At 36.2% G+C, this 26,663-nt stretch overlaps 2 protein-coding genes across 2 annotated transcripts in view; one reads left to right on the top strand and one right to left on the bottom strand.

Moving 5' to 3' along the window:
* Positions 1-1,030: 1,030 nt before the first annotated feature.
* Positions 1,031-26,663, bottom strand: part of LOC149912996 (uncharacterized) — a 43,960-nt gene continuing 18,327 nt past the window's right edge. Inside the window, exons 3-15 of the mRNA XM_090131888.1 lie at positions 18,183-18,383; positions 15,888-15,992; positions 14,860-14,984; positions 11,826-11,906; positions 9,028-9,147; positions 8,287-8,379; positions 4,753-4,813; positions 4,195-4,343; positions 3,541-3,741; positions 2,980-3,146; positions 2,369-2,520; positions 1,673-1,752; positions 1,031-1,228 (exon numbers count right to left, since the gene is read on the bottom strand). Of these exons, the coding sequence (XP_089988014.1) occupies positions 1,031-1,228; positions 1,673-1,752; positions 2,369-2,520; positions 2,980-3,146; positions 3,541-3,741; positions 4,195-4,343; positions 4,753-4,813; positions 8,287-8,379; positions 9,028-9,147; positions 11,826-11,906; positions 14,860-14,984; positions 15,888-15,992; positions 18,183-18,383 (1,733 nt within the window). The remainder of the gene's footprint in view (positions 1,229-1,672; positions 1,753-2,368; positions 2,521-2,979; positions 3,147-3,540; positions 3,742-4,194; positions 4,344-4,752; positions 4,814-8,286; positions 8,380-9,027; positions 9,148-11,825; positions 11,907-14,859; positions 14,985-15,887; positions 15,993-18,182; positions 18,384-26,663) is intronic.
* On the top strand, positions 22,060-23,865 carry LOC149912997 (uncharacterized). The gene has a single exon (XM_090131513.1). The coding sequence runs from the start codon at positions 22,070-22,072 to the stop codon at positions 23,615-23,617; it is 1,548 nt and encodes a 515-aa protein (XP_089987639.1). The 5' UTR covers positions 22,060-22,069; the 3' UTR covers positions 23,618-23,865.

The following is a 26,663-nucleotide window of genomic DNA, read 5'->3' as shown; positions in this document are numbered from 1 at the left end:
GAATATACCAAGGCCTTATTATTTATCATTTGTATATATCATATCATTTGTATTAATCATATCATTTGTATGATTAAAGTACTATTCTGAAAATAATGCCTCCTATTTTGTTATGCTACCCCTAAGCACCAGAAGGAGATATTGGCAGTGAAGGTTGAGCCTTCTACTGATATTCTGATATTCTCTTACTTTTTTGTTACTGTGTGACAGATGGCAGCAGAGGGGCACTCTGACAAAATGATGTCTGATGTGGAAGTGCATATGAAGCAAATGTATGGAAAGGAATTCCCCCATGATGAAAAAAATAGCACCCACTGACATTCATTGATGCTTGCTGAAAGTTTATGGAGACTAATCAGTGGATGTGAGCATAGTGAAGTGGTGAGTAGTGAGTTTCAGCAGTGGTAAAAGTGATGTGAAAGAAAAGTCATGTTCATAATGGCTGTGTGCAGGCCATGCACCATGAAACAAAGAGTGTCTGCATCACCTCATCCACATGAATTAGTGGATTATAATCAGGAAAATGTGCACAAAGCTGGTTATCAGCTTCAATATGTTGAAGCAATGATGGCTGTGTTGGAATATTTAAAAGTTTGCACCATGTGTGTCCCACAAATGCTCACACAGGAACAGAAACAGGACCTACTGAACGAATCTGAGGTCAGTTTTCTGAGTTTTCTGGATTGAATCATTACTGACGATGAGACGTTTTCACTACTACATGCCAAAATCAAAAAAACAGTGTAAGGAGTGATGACTGTAATTCTCCACGGAAGAAAATGTTCATGATGCAGCCTTCAGCAGGTGAAGTGATGTGCGCTATCTTTTGGGATAGAAAAAGGGTGATTCTTTTATATTTCTTGGAACCCAGGCAAATCATCAGCTCTCACTTCTACATTGCAACACTGACCAAGCTGAGGGATTGAACTTCCTGTGGTAGGTCAGAAAAGAAGAAAACCTTTATCTTACAACAAGGCCCCATATCAGTTTGAAGACCATGAAGAATATGGCCAATCTTGTCTGGACTATCCTACCACACCCACAGTATACTCTGGATTTGGCTCCTGATTTCCATCTGTTTGAGCTGATGAATTAGGGACTGCATGGGCAACATTTTCCTACCAATGGCACCATCATAGCAGCTGAGAAACAGTGGGTCATGTCTATTGGTGAAGATTTTTATGGCCGTGATATGCAGCTTCTTGTTCATTGCTGGCAAAATGCATACCTAATGGTGTAAAATAAGAGTTTTGTAGCTTAGAATTTGCTCTAATAGTGATACTCTGTTCTTCGTATAGGAGGCATTACTTTTGGAGCAACCTACATATATTTTGACCTTGGAGATGTTCAAAGTCAGGTTGAACCAGGCTCTGAGCAAGCTTATCTAGCTGCAGATGTCCCTGTTCCTTGCACAGGAGTTTGACTAGATCACTTTCAAGGCTCCCTTACAACTCAAACAATTCTATGATTCTGTGATACTATGACTCTATGATTCTATAATTCAACTTCAGCAGGAAAGACTCAGTTCAAATAGTTGTCACTTGTCTGCAGATGTACTTTAAGATATACTCCAGAGAAAATCTAAAATCCCTTAAGAATAGAACAGAAAAGAATGGCATTTTTTATTTCAATGATTTAAAACCATATGATATAATATATTGTAATATATTACCTTCATTTCCATTTCAAACTTTTGCATGATTTCCTCTGAATGCTGACTTATCTCTTTAGAGCATACATCCTTATGGTCTTCTGGGCAGTTCCAGTAATTATGTAGTTATATATGACAAATACATATCATAGTAAATATCTTAAATTAGAAATAGTAATTCTTAAAATAGAAATCATAGCCATTCCTCTTTTCCTGTCTAGACCACCAAAACCACATTCTGTGTTGCAAAATCATTAAAAGAAAAACAAGCAAAATATTGGAAAATTATTCTTTCTCAGAAGAGCCCAATGTATTAAAATCATTCAGTGGACATTTTGTAAGATTTTTCAGACTAGTGGATACTAGTCTCTGAGTTCTGTAATTCCCATTGAGTTCAATGCCTGAATGTCAAGCTAGAGGGTTTTCTAATTCTGTCTACCTTGAACACACTGAAATAGACACTTTGTACATAATACATCCTATTTTAAAATGATAAAGGCACCAGAGAAAAGATGAGCAAAGGGAAACAAATATGAAAATGTAGTCCCAGACTTATAAATTCATATAGTAATTAATTAAAATGAATATAGCTGGAGGTGTTTCATGGGATATCATATGGAATTACCACAATATGAATTTAAATGCTGCTGCTGTACTCTGTTTTCTTATATAAAAAATTAAGTTAGCCTTCTCTGAATTGATGAAAGGATTTCTCACCTGTCAAGGCTACATAAGGACAATCGCTTTTAATCCAGTTGGGGATTTCCCCAGTCTGGATACAATCAAAAACTATCTTCTCTGTTTCAGCAAATTCTAATTCAGACTTTGCTCTCCCAAGATTTCTGAAAAGCTTTGTTGAGAATTGTGTCCTGTTGCTGTTCAAAATAAAATGAAGACTTTGTAAGGAACTAATTATTAAAACTACAAGAATGGTGCAATTACAAAAAGTATGAGGAAGAAACATCCTGAAAAATGTAGAATAAGAAGTTGTTGATATTATAACAGGCTTGCCAAATAAGCTTATTTCAGTATATTTTATAACACACAGGTTAAAATTTGCATAAGACAGATATGCTGAATTGTTTTCCTTTGTTATGAAGAATTCCTAAACTCTTTGTAACAAGTGTTTTTAAGCTCCTTGATTTATTTTTTAATATAACTATAGAATACTTTGATTGTTTTTTCAATTTCAAAACCAAGGATGAAAATTATGATTCTTTAAAATGTATTTTCTCTGTATGGAAACAACTCATTACTTTTTAAATATTATTTCTATCTTTATTTACTTTTTAAATATTATTTCTATCTTTATTAACAGTCCTATATACCTTTTGTCATCCATAGGTTCATTTCCATAAAACACTTCATAGGATGAAATGTCAGCCTGAGCTTTATTAAAGGCTTCTTTCCAATCAGCCCTTTCAACCTCATTCTTTCTGACAAGATGATTGATGTACTGCTGCGCCTCAGGGACATCACAGTATAAGGTGTGAACCTACCATGGATCAAAAATAAGATTAAATTTTCTGCAAAACTGTTTGCAAATCATGTTGTTCAGATAAGAACTGAAAGAAAAGAAAGACACAGTTTTTTTCACGATTTCATTTTTTGAGTTTCACTAATTTATATTTTAAAATAATCCCAAATAAAGAGTATTCAGATTGGTCTAATCAGATTTCTGTAGGTCACTTTTTAGTCTGGGTCTAGAGTTCTTTAATTGCATATGTAATTTTGAAAATTTCAATTTAGTCTTTAAATCAATTTGTATAAAATACATTTTCTATTTTTTAATACTAACAATAATTAATGAAAATTAACATTTTTCCAAATTGAGCTTCTTTGTAAACTCAACAAATCATTTTTCACTTTTACAGTCTCTGAGTTCCTACCTTCTTGGCAAGATTTTTCAAGAATACTAGGACTGTAATTTGAGGTTTCATTGCTTTGTTATATCTTCTTTCATTTTCTAGGAGCTCAGTAACTTCTCTTTCTCGTTTCTGTAAAGACTCCTGTATCTTTTGCAGCATGATGTGTGCTTGCCAAAGAGGTCCAATTTCCACTGAGTTTTCAGACTTCTTTTCATTAGCTACCTGGGAGGCCACAAAGACATATTTTAAAATGTTAATCCAAGATCTATTCATCAAAATGAATTTTCCAAGATATTAATGATCAAGTTAAAGCACAAATGGAAAAAATCTAAAAGAAGTAAATGTTGCTACTTCCAATGCTTGGTGTACAGTTTTTACAATTCATACTAGTGATCTTCAAAAGATTTTGTAGTAAAATGTATACTAGCATTATAGTGAAGATAACAGCACACTATTTGGTTCCAGAAGAATTAGACTTCATTTTGTTACTGTAGTATTTTAATCATTCATCACCAATTTATCATTCTCAAACTCCATATATATTTCCCATATTTTTTGTTGTCAGTTAGATTTCTAGCTTTCTTCAGCCTTTCTAAAATTAGCCAGTTGGACGTATTTTGAAACAACTGGAATAATTCTAAAACCAACCAATTACATTTCCATTGTGTTACTCACTTGTTCTGCTTTTGATTTGAAAATGGGCACATCTGCTTTTTCTAAGTCTTCGGTCTTTTCAGATTTGTGCTGAAGAATTTTGATCTGGAAATCCACATGGTCTGACACTCTTCCCACATATAGACTGATATTGTGAAATTCCTGCAAAGCTATATTGAAACCAGTAGAAGATATGATCAAGAAAATGTTGAGCATTTCTATGACTATGCATTAGCTACAATATTGTCTAAGTGTACTAAATTATCTCCTTTAAGAAATCAAGAATTTGTAATGCACAAATGAATTATGACAATTAAGAATTCTGTTAGAGTATTCTATTGAAATGTTGAAAGAAATCTACTCAAAATTCTTGTTGACTGCAATAATCCAGTTATACTAAAGAGTTTGGAATTATGGTAGACATTTCTGGCTCTAATATTCTTCTTTAATTTGATCTGAAATACAGTATTCCAGTGGAAAAGCTTAAACTGATTTTGTCTGGTATACACCACAGCATAAGAAAAATAGGAGGGAAGATAGGAAGATCAAGAAATTTGATGTCCAAAATACAACACTCACTCAATGTGTGCTGGGTGTAAAGATGACTGATTTTTTTAGACAGATTTTCAAGGATCCTGACCTGAAAGGCAAGAAAGGAGGAGATAAAGACATCAGTTTTTATATTTCCTTTGTGAGTATACATGTAATAATTAATAACAATGGAATAATGTTGACACTGATAGTCACATCCTAGAGAAATGAGCAGTTACAGGTTGTTGCTATAAAAGAAAATATAAAAGAAGAAAAAATAAAAAAGAAGAAAATCTGAGACTTCTCAGATTTTACCATTTGCACAAGAAAATGCACCAAAATGTCCAGTGCTTATATTTGCCCACATTACTAGAAGTTAAGAGATAAAAATTACAGAGTAGGTCTCCCCAAAATTTGCAAAGTCAGCACAGAAGGAAGGTTTGTTTGCTTCAGATCTTGATAGTACTATCTAGTTTCATAAAATAGTTTCTTCCCGTATATCTTAGAACATTATAACTTCACCACTTGCTATTCTTTCTTGAAATATAATATGCTACAGTTCAAGAATTTGTAAAAAACTATATTCTTCACTGTTTGTCAATTGGGAATCAGCTAATATTGAGATATATAATAAAACATAGGAGAAAAAAAAAAAAACTTTAAATACTGATGGCATTCAAAATTTCATCAAAAGGTGGTGCTGCACTGTAAAAAAAATACTCCGTCCTATTTTTTACTCTGAAATGCTATAGGAATCTGCACTCTGTTTCATAATTTGAGTCTGATTTGGAGACTTTTCCTTCCTTCAACAGTGTCAACATGATCCTGAATATATGCCCTATTGTAGTACAGTGACAGTTAATTGATATAAAGACTATGATTTAAAAACTACAGAAATACTTGCATATATTATGTGTAATAATATATTTAGAAAACAAGAGACAATAATTAGATCACGCTCATGGATTATATTAGAAAAAAGAAAAAGTTATTTTCTCCAGTAACAAGAAATTCAAAAGCTATGGTTATTTTGAAATTTCTTCAATATCAGAAGAGAGGTATAAAATAGGTAAATCTGAAAAATGCCCTTGCGTTTAATTGGAAAGCAATTCTGACAAGATATCATAAGAAACTAGCAAGTCAAACTGGGCAAAATTCTATAACACCCAAATCAAATTGTTATTTCCACAGATAGATGTAGCTTAATTTACAGAAGGAATACATACTGGAATATTTATAAGGCAATGGCTTTTTGAGTCTGTATGGAGCCAAAATTTGCACTTCACCATGTTAGTGATTTCATATTAGGGAAGAAACTGGACTCTGATATAACCAGGAATAAATTAAATTATTTTAACGTGCATTTTGGGTTCAGTCCTGAAAGCATGCTGGGCACAGAATTACTGACATAAGGAGCCTATTTCACTCTTTAAGAACATAACCTTTTATTGAAAGGTGCATAACACTGAGCATTTCATGACCATTAAATGAAATATAACTTCTTTTTTGTTTTCAGAACTAAAAACAAATTCTTACTACATTGAGTAATGTAGTTTTGTTAGTGTTGCAAGACAGCTTTTAATAAAGGAATTAACTGCCTTTAAGCTGCATGTTAGTGTTGGGCATTACAGCCTCAAGATCTTCCCAGATTAAATAGCTCATGGGTGTCTGACCTTTCGGCTTTCCTGAGCTGCACTAAGTGAAGAGAAACTGACTAAGGCTCCATCTAAGAATGTTGCTCCAAAATTAATACCACCTAATTATTTCCACGGAAACTACAACCAACACAGTAGACTTAGAGCAAATTCTCATCTACAAAACACCTTTTTTTTTTTCTTCAAAATAGTCAATACCATTAGCTATGCATTTTCTCTAGCAATGAAAAAGAACCTGCATTGGTGAGAAGGTTCAGCCTCTACTGCCATACAGCCAACACCTGCCTCTGATGTTGTGGAGTAACATAATGAAATAGAAAGCATTACTTTCAGAGCAGCTCTCATAAAATATATAACATAGTTCATATATATAAGTAACAAAACTTATTTGAAGTTTTAGCATTTTTTATTAAAACATATTAAAAACAGAGTAACAAAAATATAAAACTGGCATTTTTGTGAAATTAATGCATCAGTCTGGTTCAGTGGCAGTGGTTGCAATTCTCAGTGAATTCTTAAGATGTCTGATGAAATTTTCTCTTCCCGTACTTCATCTTTGAAAACAATTGTTCACAAATGTTCATACTGCCGAAAAATGACAAAGTGAATGAGCTATGTTTATAAAGCAAATTATATTTCTCTCTGGTAAGAGACTGATAAAGAGATGTGATCAAATTTTTCATTACAACTCTCTACATTCCATTTGAAAATTTTCAAGCTTATGCCTACTGGAAATAGAGTCGCAAATAAACAAAAAAAAACCTGATTTCTTTTTTGCAATCCTGAAACCTTAAATTCCTTTATCAAAATGGAAAGCATGGCTGCATGCTTTTCACTTTTCACAGGACTGACAATTTATTGAAGTGCATAAAATTATTTGCTATAACTTAAGCTGGCACTACACTGTACCCTCCCCATGCCCTGGAGCCCAGCACTCTGTGGGGTGGAGCTGCCACTGTGATGGCATGAGGTACTGCAGTGTGAGCTATATCAAACTGCACATGGCCCATGAGCTAGAGGTTGGGTGTGCCTGAAATAGCTCATCTCCCCTATTTCCCCAACCCCACCCTTAAAAGAATTATTATAATAAAAAAAAGGGGGGGAGAGTGCTGTGCTCTTGCAATACATATTTATTTTACCCAAGGGCTTTTTTTTTTTCTTTTGCTTCTGTGATAAACAATGGATCAATGATCCAGTAAGAACAAAGTTTGAATATTACTAAATCGTCTGACAATGTGACTGCAATACAGTTTGGCCACAATAAGAAGAAGGGTGGAAATGATTGTTTTAACACACTACTATAGCTACTTGCTCTTACAGCTTACTGTTTTCTGCACTTGCAGGCTTTTTCTGCTCTTGCAGCCACCTCAGATTATTAGTAAACTCATACTGACTGCATTATTAGAAAGAAATATTGCAGAGCCTGAAGAATTTTAATCATGCCCCTTTTTCCTGGGAAACACTGTGCAAGTTATTTTTGCTGCTTAGGTCAACCAGCTGCTTTACAGTGTTGTAATAGATGAAGACTGTGTATTTTTTATATCATTTGCTAAATTAAAAAAAATTAAAAAACAACAACAACAAAGAAAACAACTCTGCTGTGATTTTACAATTACTGAAAAGATATGAGAAGTGACAAAGACTGAGAAATGACAACAACAATTTTTAGTGGAAAAATAACATAGAACAAAATCCTGTACATCTTCTTCAGTGACATCTAGTGATCCCCAAATTACTTCTATTCCTTCTAGACTTGTCTATACTTCTAGACAAGTGCCTAGCAGTTTAATCTTAGCTGATTTAGTTGTACATGTCTAAAGACACGTTGTTTTCAGGACCCTTAGACTGTTAGGAACAGCATGAACTAGAAATGGAAATGAGGGCACAGTTTAACTTCACAAAGAAAAAACAAACTGGCTGTTTTAACCTTTTTTTCTTCCCATTTCTCTGTTTGTTGTTTCATTTGATGAAGAAGATCTTCCTTTTCCTGGCTCAGTTGACTGTTAATTTCCCTCAGGCTCTGAAAGAAAAAGGATAAGGCAAAGTAATTAAAAGTTCTATACTCAGTGTTCATTTTTCAAAAAGGTTTTGAGAATTTATTTATTTGATTGTTTGTTGTTTTTCTTCCACACAAGTTGAGAAATTTTAACATTTGAACTAGAGTGCTAAGTACTAGGGATCTTGGACAAAAATAAAAATAGACAAATTTAGAAACCAAATGTCATCGGATTCTAAATACACTTCTTAAATTCTGGGATATGCAGAATTTTTTGCTTGGTTGTAGAATATGGAGAATGGGATAAACCTTAATTTCTAGTTTAGCATTAGATATCTAGCATTAGATATCCTTAATACTCAGTGAGTGTCGTTACTTTTCCTTCATAAAAACATAACTGTTCTCAAGTGTATAAGCAAAATAGTATGGGAGAACTTAACACTAAATATTCATCACAGAACTGAAGATATGAAATCTGTTCTGAAAACATACTGTGTAAGGTTTTCCTCATCTCCAGGATGAAGACAGCTATGGTTTTGTAGTAATTTCACAAATTATATCTTCAGTTTACTGTCACTAAAAAGAAAATGTGACTTCTACAATCTCTTTCTTTCTTCCTCCATAGGTTCCTGTTGCTCTTATCCTTCTGTTAAAATTGCACTTCTTGTTTACCTTAGCTGTATTTTGCCAGTATTGGCTGTTCTTGTTCATCAGATCTCGGTAAGCTTCTAATTGAGATTTCAGACTCCTCATTTTGTCACCATACAGTTTTACAGTAGTTATAGTCTGCTCCTATATTAGAAAAGATTATTGAGAAAATGAATACAGAGTGAAAACAGGAAAGCAAAACATGAATAAGAGAACATTTATGCAATAGCAAAATATTAGTTCTCCTTCTCTTGATCACAAGAGGTTTATATCTTCACAGGACGTAAACTTAAGGCAAAAAATCCTGCTCAGGTAAACATTTTTTTTCTCCTCTATTTTGTAGAAGTCATAAGTCTTTCGAAGAGCAGACCCTAATGAATTCTTTCTAGTCATGCTAAGCAATTTTAAACAAATTTAACTTTTCTAAGAAAATAAAAACTGGGAAGTTAAAGATACAAGCAGTATAGGAAACAGATCAGCAAAAGAGTTTTTCTAAATAAGGCAATAGAACTGTGTAATAAATGCAATCCAATCAGAAAGCTTAAGAAGTAGGGATGTTTCCAGTGCTTCTATGAACTACTTCGCCCTCAAAGACTTTAACTAAAAACACATTATAGTCCCTGTGTTTCTGTCTGTGCTCAGTAGAGAAATAAATTTGGAATCTTTCCTCAGTGTGTACCCTCTGGACAGAATAAATTTATTTTTATGGAAAACATACATTTAACCAGTACCAAATGGCTATCTTGATCTTCACTGGCAAAGAAAAATAATATGATGAATAAAAATAATCTGAAGTAGCGGAGGCTGAAGAAAAAGATTACAGTACAACGTAGCCAAAGATGTACATAATTCAGATTTGGAGAGAATTGCTGACTAATGAAAAGCACAAATGCTTCCACTAGGGAAAGCATAGCACTGTGGGATTATGGTCACAAGAGTGGAGCCTAAGGGCCCTCACTGCAGCCTTGTGTACATTTACAGGTGGAAGGACTCTGTGATTTTCTAAACCACATTTATATAATACTACAAGAAAAAACTGAAACATTCATAGAGACCTGTGTCTGGTTCTGAATGCTGTAAGAAACAGTTATATGAACATTACTTTGTGTGTCAACCAAGGTTCAAAGCAAAGGAAACAATCTTTTTCATATTTTGGAAGCAACTTTGGAAGCAACAAATTATTCTAGTGCTATAATGCTTTACCATGAAATGTGTTTTTGGGTTGTTTTCCATTAACTTTATCCTTATTGGGCTCATTAACTTCATGAACTTCACAAAAATTGTCATATACTAAGCTAAACAGAGAATGGATTTAAACATTAAAGATGGAAAAGGAGCCAAGTGCAAAGGAAAGGAGAGCATGCCCACAGAGGAGAAAGCTGAAATACCTTCTGCATTGGCAATGAGGCTTGGCACAGCCTTTCACAAAAACATAATTCTTGACAGATACAACTCACACAGATCTGTCAGTCATCAGAAGAAAGTGACATTTAACAGGAAAATTTAGTAACTGAAAAGTCCAGGAAATCTCTGCAAACACACAAGCATAAATATTCAGAATGGGGAAGATACTAATGTATTTAAAAAAATGAAGAAATAGCCATTTTTGGAGATAGGATGCAATGAGTAACTAAATGCAGAAGCAAATGTGAATGAAATAAATTTATTCCCTAGTTTTGCCCTCTATCTTAAAGACTGGATTGACTGTGAGGGGCTCCCTCTGAGAAATACTGAGGAGCAGGTGAAGGACCTCCAGGTTAGAATTTGGGATAGGACTAATAAAGGGTACCTGGTAGTAGGGGCCTACTACAGGCCACCTGATCAAGGGAAGCCTGCTGACAACGCCTTCTTCCTTCAGCTGCAGAAGGCATCATGCTCACGGACAGTTATCCTGATGGGAATTATCAACCACCCAGATATCTGCTGGGAAAAACATACAGCGAGCTGCAAGAGATCCAGGAGACTTTTGGAGTGTGTGAATGATAACTTCCCAGTTCAAGTGTTGGATAGACTGACCACAGGGAAGCACAGCCGGGATCTGATGCTCATCAATGCAAAGGAGATCATTAAAGATGTTAGTACTGGAGGCAGTCTAGGTTGCAGCGACCATGCCCCTGCTGAGTTTGTTATCTCAAGTAACCTCAAGTCCTGGCAAAGAGTGGATTCAGGACCCTGAACTTCGGGAGAATGAACTTCAGGATGTTTAAGGAATTGTTGGATGAGATCTCCTGGGAAGCTGTCCTTAGAGTCAAAGAAATGGAAAAAAGCTGGCTACTCTCCAATGATGCCCTTCTAGGAGCACAAGAGTTCTCCATCCCTCACAATGAGAAAGCAGGAAGTGGAGGCAGGTAATCTGCTGGTCTGACTAAGGGAAGAGAAAAGATTGTACAAGCTGTGGAAATAAGGGCGTGTCACCTGGATGCTGTCTGGACTTGCAGAGAAGTGATTAGGAAAGCCAAGGCACAGACGGAACTGAACTTGGCAAGAGATATTAAAAACACCAAGAAGGGATTCTGTAGGTACAAGGAGGAATGGTTTTAAGCTCAAGGAGGGAAGGTTTAGATTGGATGTCAGGGGAAAATTCTTCAGAGCGATAGGTGAGGTACTGGAACAGGCTGCCAGAGATGCTGGAGGTGTTCAAGACCAGGTTGGATGGAGCCCTGGGCAACCAGATCTGGAGGTTCATGTCCTTGCCTGTGGCAGGGGGTTTGGAACATAATGTTCCTTGGGGTTAATTCCAACCCAAGCTATTCTGTGAATCCATCTGTTTCACTTTGACTAATAATATGACACAACAATATTCATGCTCCCCAATAATTTACCTGTTTTTCTTTTTTTATATTTTCCAGTTGTTTGATTATCTTAATGTGTTCGCTTTTCATTTCCTGCATGTCTTTTACAATCTGCAGAGGATGGAAGAAATGATGAACTCAGAGCACTAGAAAATGAACTCCAGTTATAGTGAATCATCAGACAATTTTGATGTACATTTCTCAAAATGACATTAAAAATACAGAGACTAGTCTGACCTTGAAAGCATGTAAATAGCCTGAACTCTAGACAAAAATACTGAGGCTATTCAACTATGTTATGTTACTTAATGAATATAATCTGTTTATTTACTTGAAGTGGATTTTTTCTTCTGGCCCATTTCTGTTTTTCTAGAATAGTGATCTGAACGCGGAAGACAGAAATTACAATTATTCTAAGTTCTTGAAGAAGAAAAACAACATTGTAAAACTTTTTACTGAGGAAAAAAAAACAACTAACAATAATTAAAAAAAAAGAAGAGTGGACAGTGGAAATGATATTTTTGCATTTAAAAGTTAGATAACACAAATTGGTATCATACCACACTCAGTTGCATTCAATATGCCATTCAGGTAATTTTTAAAAAACTTAAAATTGATATAACTTTAAGAATCACTATAGTCATTTCTCATTAACTGATATGTACATAAGGAACTGGCAAAGTGATGTTTTTTTCACATTTGAAAAATGATCATTTAAGCTTAAAATTGCCTCAAGATCCTCAGTGACTCAATTTTATTCATTCTATTTCATAATAGTCACAAGAGAAAAATTCCACTATTTCCTATCCCAGTTTCTGCTACTTTTCTTTTTGCATCCTTGTCTTGCAGGTGCAGCGTAGATTTACATAACAGTGATACGTGTCGCATTTTGAGTGAGTCTGACAGATATTACCAGATGAATTACAGCAATAACGAACCTGAGAGTGTAAAGTATAAAAATCTGGAGCTACTCATAGATATCTTTAGTTGCATTGTAAAGCAAGGTAGATTCTTCTGACAGCAGCTGACTAAATGAAACAGAAAAGTGCTAGTATATCAATTTACACTGCAAAGGGAATAAATATAAAGAATTAGAGATCTGTGTGTGGTTGTAGGTCCACAATTTCATTGTGATCACAGAGATATGATGGGACAGCTTGCACGTCTAGAATGCTGCTTTTTAGGAAATACTGACCAGAAGGGTGAGCTGGTGAAATTGCTCTTTATGTGAGAGAAGAACTGGAATGTATTGAGCTCTGCCTAGTGATCAGTGATAAAGTGAAATCTTACAGGTGAATTAAGGGACAGGCTACTATGGATGACACCATTGCAGGTGTTTACTACAGGCTGACTGATCAGGAGGACAAAGTTGGTGAGGCCTTGTAGCCTCACGGTTCTGGGCATTGGTTCTCATGGAGGACTTCAGTCACCCTGATATTTGTGGAAAAGAAACACTGCCATTCACAAAGTCTAGGAGGTTCCTGCAGAGCATTGATGATAACATCTGTTAGCAGGTGGCAGAGAGCCAACATGAAGAGATTGACTGGCCTTTTTTTTTTTTTTTACTAACAAAGAAGTCCTAGTTGTGAATGTGAAGACTGGTGGCAGCATTGGCTGCAGCAACCATGAAATAGCGGAGTTCAGGATCTTGTGTGGAAAAAATAGGTAGGTAAGTAGGAATGCAACTTCGGCTTTCAGGAAAGCCAACTTTGACCTCTTCAAGGAGGTATCCCATTTGTTAGAACACTGAAAGATCAGGGAGCCCAAGAGAGTTGTTTAACTGAAGGATCACTTCCTCAAAGCTCAGAGTCTATGCCTAACTGGGTAGCCAGTCTGCTTTATATGACCTTTCATCCTTACCTGGGGGCTCCCAGTTGTGTCATAGTGAGCTATGAGTTCTGCACAGCCGTCTCTTTCCACACATACACCACACTCCCTGCCTCACCTGCCCTGCCTGTTCCTGCTGAAAGAGCTCAGAACTGTCCATTGCAACATACCACTTACAGGTTCTTCCCAGCAGGGTTTGCTTATGCCATTGGTGTCATAGCTCTGGGACTGAGCCTAAATTCCTAGCTCCTCTTGCTTGTTCCTCATACTGTGTGCATTTGTGCAGAAACACTGCAAACATTTTACACTGTACCCAGCACTTGGTGAAGTATACTGAAAGATCTCACTAGAGTGCAGGCCCTCAAATGTTGGCAAGTTGTCCCATAGATTAGGTTTTATCTTTTTGCCTCCTTTGAATCTAGTTTAAAGCTCTATTGATCAGCCCTACCAATTCCTACTCTGAAATCTTTTTCTCCCTCTGAGAAAGGTTCATCTCCACAACCCCCAGCAAGCCTGGTGTTGTGTAGACTGTCACATGGTAAAGAAACCCAAAACTTTGGCAGTAACACCAGCTTCAGAGCCAACAGCAGGGTCTGCCTGTTCCTTTCAGTATTGCTCTCTGCTACTGGAAAAATAGAGGAAAACATTACTTGGGCTCCTTGCACTTAACCAGTTGCCCCAAGGCCCTAAAGTCTCTTTTGATTACCCTTAGTCTTCTCTTTCTTACTTCATTGATGCTGATAAGAAAAACCAATAATGAACAATAAACAGAGGGCTGTATCAGGCTAATGAGTTTTCTACTAATGACACCAGAAATGTTGAAATTGAAACAAGACCTTGTACCAGTTTTAGCAATCAAATCTTGTAGTGGGAAATACAGCACATGAAGACAAAGGTTTTCTCCATCCTCAAGGGACGTGGTACTTTGTTTGTTTGTTAATTTCAGACATTTACCTTAGAGGCAAAATTAAGCAATTCAGTATCTGATTTTAACTACAGTATCATTTCCTTTTTAACATCCATAATTCTGTGTCCAAAATTTAAGTGCAGACTTCTTAATATGAAGAAAAAATCTACTGAGCAATAAAATAGTGAGAACTGGATTTCAATAATGAAAAAGTTTATGAAAGAAACAATGCATTTAAGTATATCCTATGCACAGATGAACTTATTTTAATTGGTAATTTTTTGTACTGTAACTTATTCATTCGTTTTTTAATGTTTATTTTTATTTTACCTTTAAGATATATAATGTAGCTAGTTTGAATGGGATATATGGCAGTTCTTCTTTGGTTTTACACTCTTCCAGATCAGTAACTTTGTGGTCAAGATCAGAACAAACTCCACATGTGTTTGGATGATCTGTTATATAACAAAAAAATTATGCTATCAACTGGAAGTAAATAACTGTAATTTCTATTAGCAAGAACTGAAATGCACAATTACCTGGAACAGCAAGTATAGTTGTAAAATATATCTATTTTGGCAGATAACAAAGGAAATGGGCCTTTGGGAGGTGAGTTTTAACAACTCTAACTTGTCAGCTTTGACCAGTGGACACAATTGCTCTTAATTATTTTGTTTCGCAATTAATTGTCCATGATAACTCCAATGTTACTGATATATATTAAAGCTACAAACAAAAACTTACATAAAAACTAATGTAGAAAAGTGCTACCTCCTAATAAAACTAGCTTGTATCACAGCTAAGTGTAGGACACTTCAATGTCTTCTTCAGAACCACTTTTTACAAGTTGTTTTGAAAGATTCAGTTTATGCCAAAGTATGATAAATACTACCCCCTTTCATTTTCTTTCTTTCTTTCTTTCTTTCTTTCTTTCTTTCTTTCTTTCTTTCTTTCTTTCTTTCTTTCTTTCTTTCTTTCTTTCTTTTTTTAATTAGAAACATATAATTACATGTTTTCAGATCAGACTTTCTAACTGATTTGCACAGCAGTTAACTTTCTACTAGAAAATTATTTTGATATATTTTACTTTGAAATATTTTACTTAAGTAAAATAATTAACTAAAAGATGTGTAGGGACAAAAGAATATAGGCAGAATACTTAAAATAGTGACATAAAAATTCAAGCTACTTAGTTGAAATCAGAAATCTGAAGCACATATAAAGGAAAGAAAAATAACAAAAAAAAGTAGTAACCTCAAGATTTATGTAATGTAGTAAATGAAGTATGTGTCCCAGAAAAGAAAAAAGAAAAAAAAGAAAGAAAGAAAGAAAAAAAAAGAATTACTATAGAAATATACCTTTTCCTAGAGCTCCATTTTCATGCAATTCAGCCAGGGAATTCAGCTGTGACCACTTGTTTATACTCATTCCAAGTTTTTGCAGCCAAAAATTTCCCTTCACATCTGTTAAACAATCAAACAAATAAATAAGTTACTTGTAAAAATCAAGGAAAAATCTTGCAACTCTCAGATTCTCTTGAGTAAATCATCAAATTAAAAAATGGTATGTGTTAATTCTTTTGAGACTACCTGAATTTCGGAGTATTGAATGAGTAAATGTCATAATGAAGAATGGGAGATCAGGGAATCACTGAAAGAACCACAAGCAGAAAAAGGATGCAATATTTGCCTGATTTTTCAATGGTTCTATGTGAGCCTGGAAATAGAGGTATACTGAAACTAAAGACTGTCCCTCAGTCTTGATTCTCATCTTCTGTCAAAATTGAGATGTTGGATTTTGTCCAGTATCATTGAAATCAAATGTGTGGTGGTGGGAGGATCACATTACTGAAGAAGATACATATGGCCCACGTTTGTTGGTGAGTGCTGAGATAAAACCAAACCAAACCCACAAAACATGAGCATTTTCTCAAGTATTCTGGAGTAAAATTCAGAACAGCGTTTGGAAGAAGTCTTCTGCCTCTTTAAATAGATTGAGACATTTATCAAAAATTAAGGATTTTTGGTCACTGGGGAGATCTAGATGTGGGACAACCTTTTTGAGTTCCTAAAGCAATATTCATATACCTTAAGTGCAGTGATTTTTAAAAAAATCAAATATGAGTCTCTTTGCTTTATTTTTTAACTGGGAGTTTTGTAACAGAATGTATTATCTTAAAATAGTTTATCCAGGTTCTGGTAAAATCATCAGGCCCTTATTTCTATACAACCATAAAAATCTTTTTTTCAAAAATCCAATTTAGTGATATCTAAAATACATAACTAAACAAACATGTTTTGGAAGGAGTATCCTTTAGCTCAAGTTTTTTTTCTTGAATTCATCACTCACGTCATTATATATTATATACATCATTATGTATACATAAGGTTATGTTTTCTGAAATATGTCACTAAGGAATGCATGCTAAAATATACAGAGAGAAATTGCTTCTGAAAGAACTTTATCATTTCAGATCTACTTTTTTTTTTTTTAATTTATATTTTAATTTTTCTGCAATACGTTAGAGAATATTTGAAATCATAGCTAATCTTGAAAAAGCTCTCTACTATTCATAATCCCACTTCTGTCAAAAAAGAAAAAAAAAAAAAAAAAAAGCAGGAAAAAAGAAAAGCATGAAAGCATCAGGGATTGCAAGCCAAGACTGAAGGTTCTATCTTCCTGTCTGAAAAAAGATTAATCTTGAAACTCTTAGTGGAAATCAGAAATGCTGCTTTTTTTTTTTTTTTTACTGGAAAAAATGCAAACGGAGTTTGCTATAGCATCTGCTGAAATGGCTTCAAAGTTATGCTGTGGTCTACAGCAGTCCATGGTGAAGAAGTGTATCTCAAACTCCACAGGTTAATGCACAGATGATAGATGTCAGCCTATATCTGGCTTCTCTTTAGCTGAGAGTCTGTTAGACATTTAACTACTTAATATATGTTTTCACAACTTTGTTGTGCAGGATTTTCTGGTATGACATTGGCTAGATATGTCTATCAATTCTTTCTCTTTACATTCAATGCCATTTTTTAAGATTAATTTAAAACCAACATAGCAACAGGAAACTTAATCCCGTTTAAGAACACAAGTGTCCTCAAATCAGAAGTCTTTCATTTCTATAACTAGAATCAAAGTATAACATTTACCTTTTTCAGAGTAAAACTTCAATTGCTCTTGTTGCTCTTTATTCTTTGGCAAAAACACTTTCTTTTTTAACATGACAGATTGGTAATATAACAAGCTATTTGGAAACATTTAATCTTACCTGGCATAGTCATATAGACACAAACTAGCAGAAACATTATTTCTCAATAAGTGAAACTATATTTTTTGATAGTTTTTAGAATCTGTCAGGTTATAGTCCTTGTAGAATTTACAGATAAACAAGAGATAATAAAGTTCTGCTCTCCGAATGGCTTTGTTTTTAATGGGCATAAGGCCAAGAGGCATCTCTTCTACATGAAGACCTAGAAAACAAGTTCTAATACCTATATGCTAAATCATACCAGGGACTCTCACACTGATGATGCAATATGGACTATAATGCTTATTAAATTTTACTACTTCTGCTTTGAGACTACAGTGTGTCTTGCTTTAGTGGAAAACAGTACATTCTCAATCTGAACATTTAAGGACAAAGTGCTGCTCACCCTGCTCAGGTGTCTCTTCAATCATGGCACTTTTAATCCCACATGAAGGATTTTCTTGAATCTCTTCTGAAAAATTCATTATGCTGCCTGGTAGAGGAGCTGATGAGTGAATTATGGCCTGTGGTTTAGGTTCAGGATCACTTCTTACTAAATCTTCAGGAATACAAAAGCTTGAAGGAGTAACGCTTTTTGTCCATGCTTCTGAAAAGAAAAGAAAAGAAAAGAAAAAAAGAAAAGAAAAGAAAAGAAAAGAAAAGAAAAGAAAAGAAAAGAAAAGAAAAGAAAAGAAAAGAAAAGAAAAGAAAAGAAAAGAAAAGAAAAGAAAAGAAAAGAAAAGAAAAGAAAAGAAAAGAAAAGAAAAGAAAAGAAAAGAAAAGAAAAGAAAAGAAGTAATTATTGGCAATGAAGTACTAAGAGGATGTATTCAGGGTTGTTTTGTTTTGAATTTTGTTTTGTTTTGTTTTTGGTTGTTGTTGTTGTCCTGTTAACTAGCTTTTTTTTTTTTTTTTTTTTTTTCCTGTGCCAGTCTCACAAATTCATTTGAAAAATACATGTATTTGCTAGTTCTTTGTGGTGTATAGAACAATTAGATGAACCTCTATCCTAGAAAGGAAGTAAGTACTTGATTCTGAATCTTAAGTACAAAAGGTGGGCTTTTCAGGCAACAGTTGAAACACATACAGGGAAATGAAAATATAAGTCCATATAAGTTCAGCAACCGAAGTTGTGTCATTACGAAGTGATATATAGCTATAGATTGCAGTATTGATATTTGCTCATTTCTTGTCAACATCACACTAAAAAGCTTAAAACTCCTAAAAACTTGGCTTAGGAACACTGAGAAGGCCTTAAAATCACTCTTCCAGAGGTAATGGATGCCAAGAAGAATTATGATGTTGGCAAAGTAAATACTGAAAGTTACATGGGCTGAACAAAACAGTATGTATCTAGCAAATCAGATGCAACATTTTCATACTGAGAAGAGCATCTTGAACAGGGATTGTGTTTTCTACGGATAAAATGTCCTTATCTGATCTTCTCTTCTAGAAGGGATAATAACACTCATGTCAAAGCTCAGTACATTGCTCTTTCATAAAGAGCTTTTCCTAGTATTTCTAAATGCCTTCCTGGTAAACAGACTAGAAGGGAACTGTATTATCTTTTTTCTTGACTGGATGCTTTTCTTTTCTGAGAAGAATTTAAATCTATTGTGTGTGACAGAACACTGAAATACAACACAAGAGAGCAGCTGTTTAAAATACTATTCACTACTTCATCTTTCGAAGGTCATCCCAGAATACCGTTTTGCCCTCATGCGTTTGTGTATGCTATAATGACTGCAGCTCTACCATACAGACTGTGTAGCTTAAAATCAGATGCAGCCCTGGCCCAAATGGTAAGCACCACTACCAATAGACTTTTTATTTTTGTTTTTAATGCTTTAGCAAAGTAAAAAGATAGTTTTTGCTTTCTTTGTATGTCATTCTTGTAATTTATAATTTTTTCATCATGTGAGGTAAAAGTAAATATCTTTTTTAGACAGGAGCACGGTTTATCTCTGTTAAACAAATTTCCTAGGGAGAACACTGTTCTCTCACAGGGCTCCATTACAAGATTTCATCAGCTTCCTCAGACAGACTACATTCAGCAATAAATCTCTTGTCCTACTGTTCCTTTATTTCCTTAATTATTTTTGCTTTTCTAAATAATCATATAGGAAGATTTTCCTCAATAATGAAAAAGAAACAGGCTTTTTGTAATCTATTAGAGATTAATGATAATATTCACAAATATGGAACTGTTTTCTCTAATTCTTTCTCTCACAATCACAACAATCAGCCACATTTTTCATGTTGTCAGCAACATCAGCCAAGGAAACAGCAGATTCCTATAGCTTCTGTTTCAGGTTAAATCCAGTAGGCAGCTAAGCGTCATGTAACCATACTACACAGTGTCAGGGGTTAAGAATCAGAAGGGTAAAAGTGAGAAAACTTGTGAATTGAGACAAATACAACATAACAGGCAAAAGAAAATAAGGGCAGGCAAAGCAAAAAGAAAAATCAATTCCCTACTCTTGATATTTAAGCATTGAGCACTACTAAGGTGATGTTTAAGCAATGCCAGGAAAGTGGGGCTTCATCATACATAACGGTTACAACGGATGCTGTAACAATGAACATTTGCCCTTCCTGCTTTTTCAGTTTTTATTGCTAAGCAAGACATTATATGATATGGAATATCACTTTAGTATATTTGGGTCTGCTGTTCTGGAGGTGTTCCCCTTCCACCTTCCCTAGGTTCTTGTGCTTCCCCAGGTTATTATGCTTCCTTGCTGGGAGAAACAGAAAAGAAAGACTGTAAGTACTATTCAATAACAACTGAAGTAGCTCAGTGCTGTTTTGGTCACAATTCCATAAGACAGCACAATGCGACCTACAATGAAAAAAAAAAAAACCAACCTCGGTTTCAGACAAAATTAGTAGAGCTTTCAAGCAATCTGAAATATAAGGTGGGAGATGAGTGAAAAATTATGGAAGCTGGAACCAAGCCTTCGTTTTCATGCAAGATAAATGTAATAAGAAATTAACCTTACCTATTGTGAGAATCCTTCTTTGTTTTTTTGGCTCAAAGCTTGCTTCCTGAGGAATTTCTTGTGATAAGACTCTGATTGATTTGTTGAGGAGGCAAGTGATGGGTGCTCTCGTGTGACAATTGACATCCCTCTGGGAACATTTGAAAGCCCCTTCCTCCAGAGCTGCTTACCTCCGGAAGAGAGTGCTCAGGAGTGTTCACTGGCTGAAGATCTGGCCTGTGACTAAATAGCTCCAGGCTGGTATGGGAAAATTGGGGAATGGTATCATCGTGTCCTGTGAAAAACAGGAGGCAGATGGGCATCCCTGCTCCCTCTTATCTGCTGGCACAGCCCGGAAGGTGGGAACAATGGAGTTTCTGCTGAGATCCCAGAGCCAGAAGCTGCCACTCCAAGGAGAGTTGACTCAACCACTTTGGATTTGAGCTGTCACTCCAAAGACAGCTGACTCGACCACTTTGAAAGTATTGAAAAGGAGCCATCATCACCATGGTTGTCGTCGTCGCGGTTATCGTTGTCAACAGAACAAAAACACCCGATGACCCACCGCTATTGAAGATCAATGACTGAACTACGAACCTCGCTGGATCCACGGTGGTGACTATGTCCCTCTTGCTTCCTATAAACACTCCTTGCTTCTTCTTTCTTACCTTTTCTATCGCCCTCCTTCCCTTCCCCATTACCCTAATTCATAATAGCGTCCGTCCTCCCCTTCACCATCTCCCTAATTAACTTCTGTAATAAACTGGTCGGACCAACATTTGAACCGTTGTTTCTTAATCTCACGCCGGGGATATAGATATTAAAAGAACCTCCTCTCCCTCCTGTAAATCGGAGCGAGACATTTTATTTAATGGCGTCACGGACAGGATCCCCACCGTGAGAGTGTTGTCCTTCCAGATATAGTCTGAAACTTTCTTTGTGTGTACCTCCTGGAGTTGCATGGACCGATATTTTTGAAAACTTAAACGTGAGTCCTTCTCCAGGAAGACCGCTCCATATTCTGAAACTTTACTTTTTATGTGTATACCTCTCGGGACGTATGAATTAATTTTGATTACGTGTGTGCCTCCTCGGGAAGACCTTTTCTGCATTTTTGTGATTTAAGTATCTTGTAACTTAAGTGTGAAATTTGAACTCTTTTGTGTGCTTGCCTCAGAGAAAGGGAAGAGTGATTGGAGCATTTGCATTTCTTTAGTAGGTGTGTGACTCCCTGGGGGGAGGTAAGGAGTTACCTGAGCTTTTGAATACGTATACCTCCCTCTCTCTAAGTGTTTATCTTTCAGCGTATTGAAAAATGAGTGACAGCATTGCCACCAAGAAAAGTGAAGATGTATTATTTGATCTTTTAGAAAAACATGGTGCTCGACCCTCTTTATCAGGTGTGGATTGGGCACGACAGAACTGGTATAACTTGCAGAGTGTTTCGGACCGTATTCGTATTTTACAAAATGAGGCTCGTACCCGAGCCGGAAATGGAAAGTCGTTTATTTGTGCCGCACTCAGGGCTGCTTTAAAAGCTGCCGTGGAGTTCCGAGAGGAAAAGCATTCGGCAGAAACCCAAACTATACAAGCACTACAGGAATCAGTTAAAGTAACACAAGAACTGGTAAAAACTTTGCAGAATCAAATAGTGAACCTTGAGGAACAATTAGAAAGAGAGAAACATAATTCGGCTTTGTTGCAAATGGCTTTTAAGGAACTGTTAACGTCTAAGCATGCCGACAATACTGTCACCCATAGTCTGCCTCACGAAAAAACATTTCCTCATGAGGAAGTGCAAGGAATGAAGGAAAGGCTAGATAAATTAGAAATGCCAATAGCCCCATTGCGCCCTTTGATAAAAACTGAATACACATTCGATAACGGTGAGGATCTAGATCCTCAGATGAACTTTAAGGAAATTCCCTTCTCAGCCACTGAACTAGCAAAATTGAAAAAAGATTTTAGCCGCTCTCCAAACGAATCTGAAACAGAGTATGTATGGAGGGTTAGCCTCACTGGTGGAGACCAGATTCTGCTAACAGAAAAGGAAGCGGAGGGTTATTGGGGACCAGGAGTATTTTTAACTACTGGCAACAATCGTGCACCCTGGTCCTTAACACAGAGGGCTGCCTATTGGGCAGGTGGTCTCAACCCTTTAGAAAGGGGAGATCCTCTTGCTATTATTGGAACTGTTGATCAGTTAGCAGAGAGTGTTCAAAAGGCTGCTTGTCTCCAAATGATGTATGATAGAAAGCTGCAGCCAAGCCATGAGTCACCTATGATGATGCCTGTCGATCCTGAAAGGATGACCGCCCTAATTAGGGGGCTTCCAGAGTCGTTAAAACCTATAGGTATACAACTGCAAGGAAAAATACAGGTAATGCCTCAGGGAGAGAGAGCCCGGGCAGCGTTGGAAGGAACAGTAACCCCCAACCATCTGCAGTCAGGATTCAAAGTATGGACATGGGGGGAGGTTGCCCAAGAGTTAATTAACTATGGGAGAAAATATGGGCCAGTGGTTTCTTCCTCCAGTAAATTTGAGCCTAGGGGAATAAGACTTGCAGCGGTCAGTCTTGCCCCCAGGCCACCTAGCCCAAAGCTCAGTGGGACTGGCAGGGTCTCATTGCCAGTAAAAACTGGTAGGCGAAATACTGATCATAAACGTCATTGTCTCTGGACACTGGGCTGGCTAAAGGGTGTTCCACGAGATCTGATGAATGGATTAGCCACTGTCAAGTTAGAGAAATTAGTTAATTGGTGGCCAGAACAAAAACTCAGGGATCTGGAGGAAAGCAAAACCCCAGGTCCTGGGGCCTCTCCCAGGGAACCTGAATGGCTATCCAAGCCATTGGAAAAATGATGTCTTCTCCCCTCCCAAGTGAGCGGGGTGGGGGCGGTGAAGGGTGGATGTATTAGAAAGCTCACAACAAAGGGAAACCAGATCCTCGATTTAGCACCTTCTGTCCAAAGGCCTCACCACTCTTGCCAGTTATCCCTGTGAGTCACGATTCAATGGCTGATAAGCCAGGGAAACCCTTTTATCTCCCTGGCCAGACTGTGTCGATTGACTCAGCTAACCTGAGGCCAGTTTCCCTAACCTTAACAGAATCCCTCAACAATTATCCTTGGAAAGCTAAAGACACCCCTAGAAAGGAATATGAAATCAACACTTGCTGGATTGTTCCCTCATTTTTTAACCGTGTTAACAAAGCCCAAAAAGGGCAAGTTGGTGTCTTGTTTTATTTTACAGAAGATCCCCGTGGGACCTTGATTGGACACAAAAAAACTAATAGCTGATTTTAACCATTTGTGTTTTGTGACAGAAATACTGAAGATTTGATCATGCTAGAATACTGAATATACCTATTGATTACATTTTTTGGTTGCAATAGAGTTATGTTTTGTGTCGTCGTGAGTGCGAGTGGTGATTTTAGTCCTTGGATCTGTTAAACTTCACAGCTGGGTTCAGAGTTTTTTACAGGTCATCCTGGCTTACTGATACTCCCTGCACAGTGATAGCATTTCTGTTGAGCCCTTCTTTCACCCCTTTTTACCAAACTGATTATGATTTGCATGTAACTCCTCCACAGTGTTTCCAAATTCCTAACAAACTGGGAAATGAATCAAGGGACCCATCTAATATGTGTTAGATGTGGTCACGAAAGAAATCTATCATAAATCCTTTTGCACTGATGCTTTTCAGTGTCACACCAGTCCAAGAGTTCCATCGAAAACATGGTTGTTGGAAAGTACCTAAGTTTTGATAAGAGATGTGTATGTTTCTGGGATTACTCCTCTTTGATGGTTTATACTGTGGGGTTATCCTACACACACTATCCTGTGAAATGTTCTGTAGACTGTAACAATACTTGAATTTGTCAAACAAGTATTTATATCTCTCAGCATTTGAATTGCTTTGAAAATGCTCACGTGGAGAGTTCTCATGACACTAAATCATCTTAGAAAACATTATGCTTTTGGTGAATTAACTGAAATGTAATACTGTATGGCTATTCATAAAACCACAACCTCTACTGAAGAATTCCCATCTGGATCCTGGCTTACACTGGGACTTCCTGGGTGGGGAAAGCAGCTGACACAAATAGCTCTATTTGTTTTACTTATTTATTTATTATTATTGGTTATCGTTAAATGTATAGTTATTGCCAAATGAATGGTTGTCTCTTTTCACTTTCTACCTTTTATTCATTATAACATTTGTGTTACCACTCCTGAAGAGTCACTGGGTGGTGTCTGCGGCATATTGAATGACTCTAATTGTTGTCTAAAGATTGATGATAATGGTAAAGTTGTTAAGCAAATTGCCCAGGGTATTCGGAAAATAGCCCATGTTCCCATCCAAACCTGGAAGGGCTTAGACTTTGACTTCTTATCCTGGCTTCCAGGAGGCTCGTGGGTGAAACGTATTCTATCTACTGTGTGTTGTTGCAACTCTTATGTTTGTACCTTGTATGATTCCATGTTTCATCCAACTTATACAACGAGTTGTATCCTCCATATACTTTGTAACCACTTCAATTGATGATTGACAAGTCCAACAGATCAGGGCAACATTTGTAACCAAGCCCAAGAAATCTTTTGTAGTAATTGTGTAACGATTAGCTTCCTCCTCTCCCTCCTATAAATCGGAGCGAGACACCTGTATAATAAAAAAAGCTGAAGCATAAAAGCTCTGGACAAAAATCAAACTCACACAAACTCTGGTGCTATCTGTATGGGAGAGTTTGAGGAAGGCAATACTGAAACACGACAGTTTGATTGTAATGGGCATGAGAGAGAGAGAAAGAAAGAGAGAGAGGGAGAGGCAATCTTTCACTCATACAGAGAATGAGAAAACAGATGGAAGCAAGGGAGAAATACCTATAAATAAATTTTAAGCTAGGATTAAAGATGGGAGTAGCTTCTGAGTAGAGCTTTTAGCATGGAGAGGTTTGTCACTTGCTTGATTCTTACTACAGTCAGGACACAAAATAGATTTTTTACTCCCTTTTAATAATAGTAATTACAAAATTACATTATAAATACCCTCATCTAACTTCAGTTTCATTTCTGTACCACAAATAGTAGTGATTTAGAAGGAAATGACGGAATCTAATTAGCTTTGATATTCTTTTTCATTCTTGCAATCAGGAAGCTGCCTTAAGCTAAATGTCCTTCTATATGGCCAGGCTGATTAGTCTGCAATCAATGGTAGTAGTTCGCAGGACTATTCATCTCAGGATCAGAACTTACTTTAACTGAAAGTAATTTTGAAATTTAAGGAGTTATCTAGTATTTATTTTTTTTTCAGACTGTAAGAACTTCACTAGATATTTGTCTTCTTTTGCTGCTGGAAATGATCTCACCATAGAAACTAGTTACAAAACCAAATAGCTTTCCTGACAATGGACTTTAACCCAATCTTTGCTGTGTAAGTAAAAGATTTCACCAAAAACTTCTGCAAAAAAAAATATCCATGCTTGATATTGCAGAGCAAGATGTTTGAAAAAAAAGAGAAAATAACTGTTTTAATAAGGGTACTTATATCAACTAATACAGGTAGCATTCTGTAGTTCTGTTTAGCCTATGTTTATCACTTGATAGCCTTTTAGATGTAAGTTTGGGACTTGGGCTGGAGTATTGGATCATTCTACAAAACTGCACCTTACCATTCCTTGCCTCCTTGGTGTATCATCTGTTTCCGTCTAGCATTGCTTAAGCTGTATTTTCAGAAATGTAGGAAAATGGGCTCCATAGGGTACAACTTCAGTAGATTTATTTTCTATTAAGAAGATTAATTTTCACATCGCCCTCACTCCAAAAATTGGATCTCAATATGCTACTTCTTTTCAGCTTTAAATCTCTGGTTCCATGTCCAAGACTATTTTGGAGTTTTAGAGGAGTAT

The sequence above is a fragment of the Phasianus colchicus genome, chromosome Z (genome assembly GCF_987193195.1).
Source record: "Phasianus colchicus chromosome Z, bPhaCol1.hap1.1, whole genome shotgun sequence".
NCBI lineage: Eukaryota > Metazoa > Chordata > Aves > Galliformes > Phasianidae > Phasianus > Phasianus colchicus.
Note: the sequence above shows the minus strand (reverse complement) of the source record. Positions and strands in the feature narration are given on the sequence as shown.

Excerpts from the sequence above, each read along its gene's own strand:
- LOC149912997 (XM_090131513.1), top strand. The coding sequence starts at position 22,070 with ATGAGTGACAGCATTGCCACCAAGAAAAGTGAAGATGTATTATTTGAT.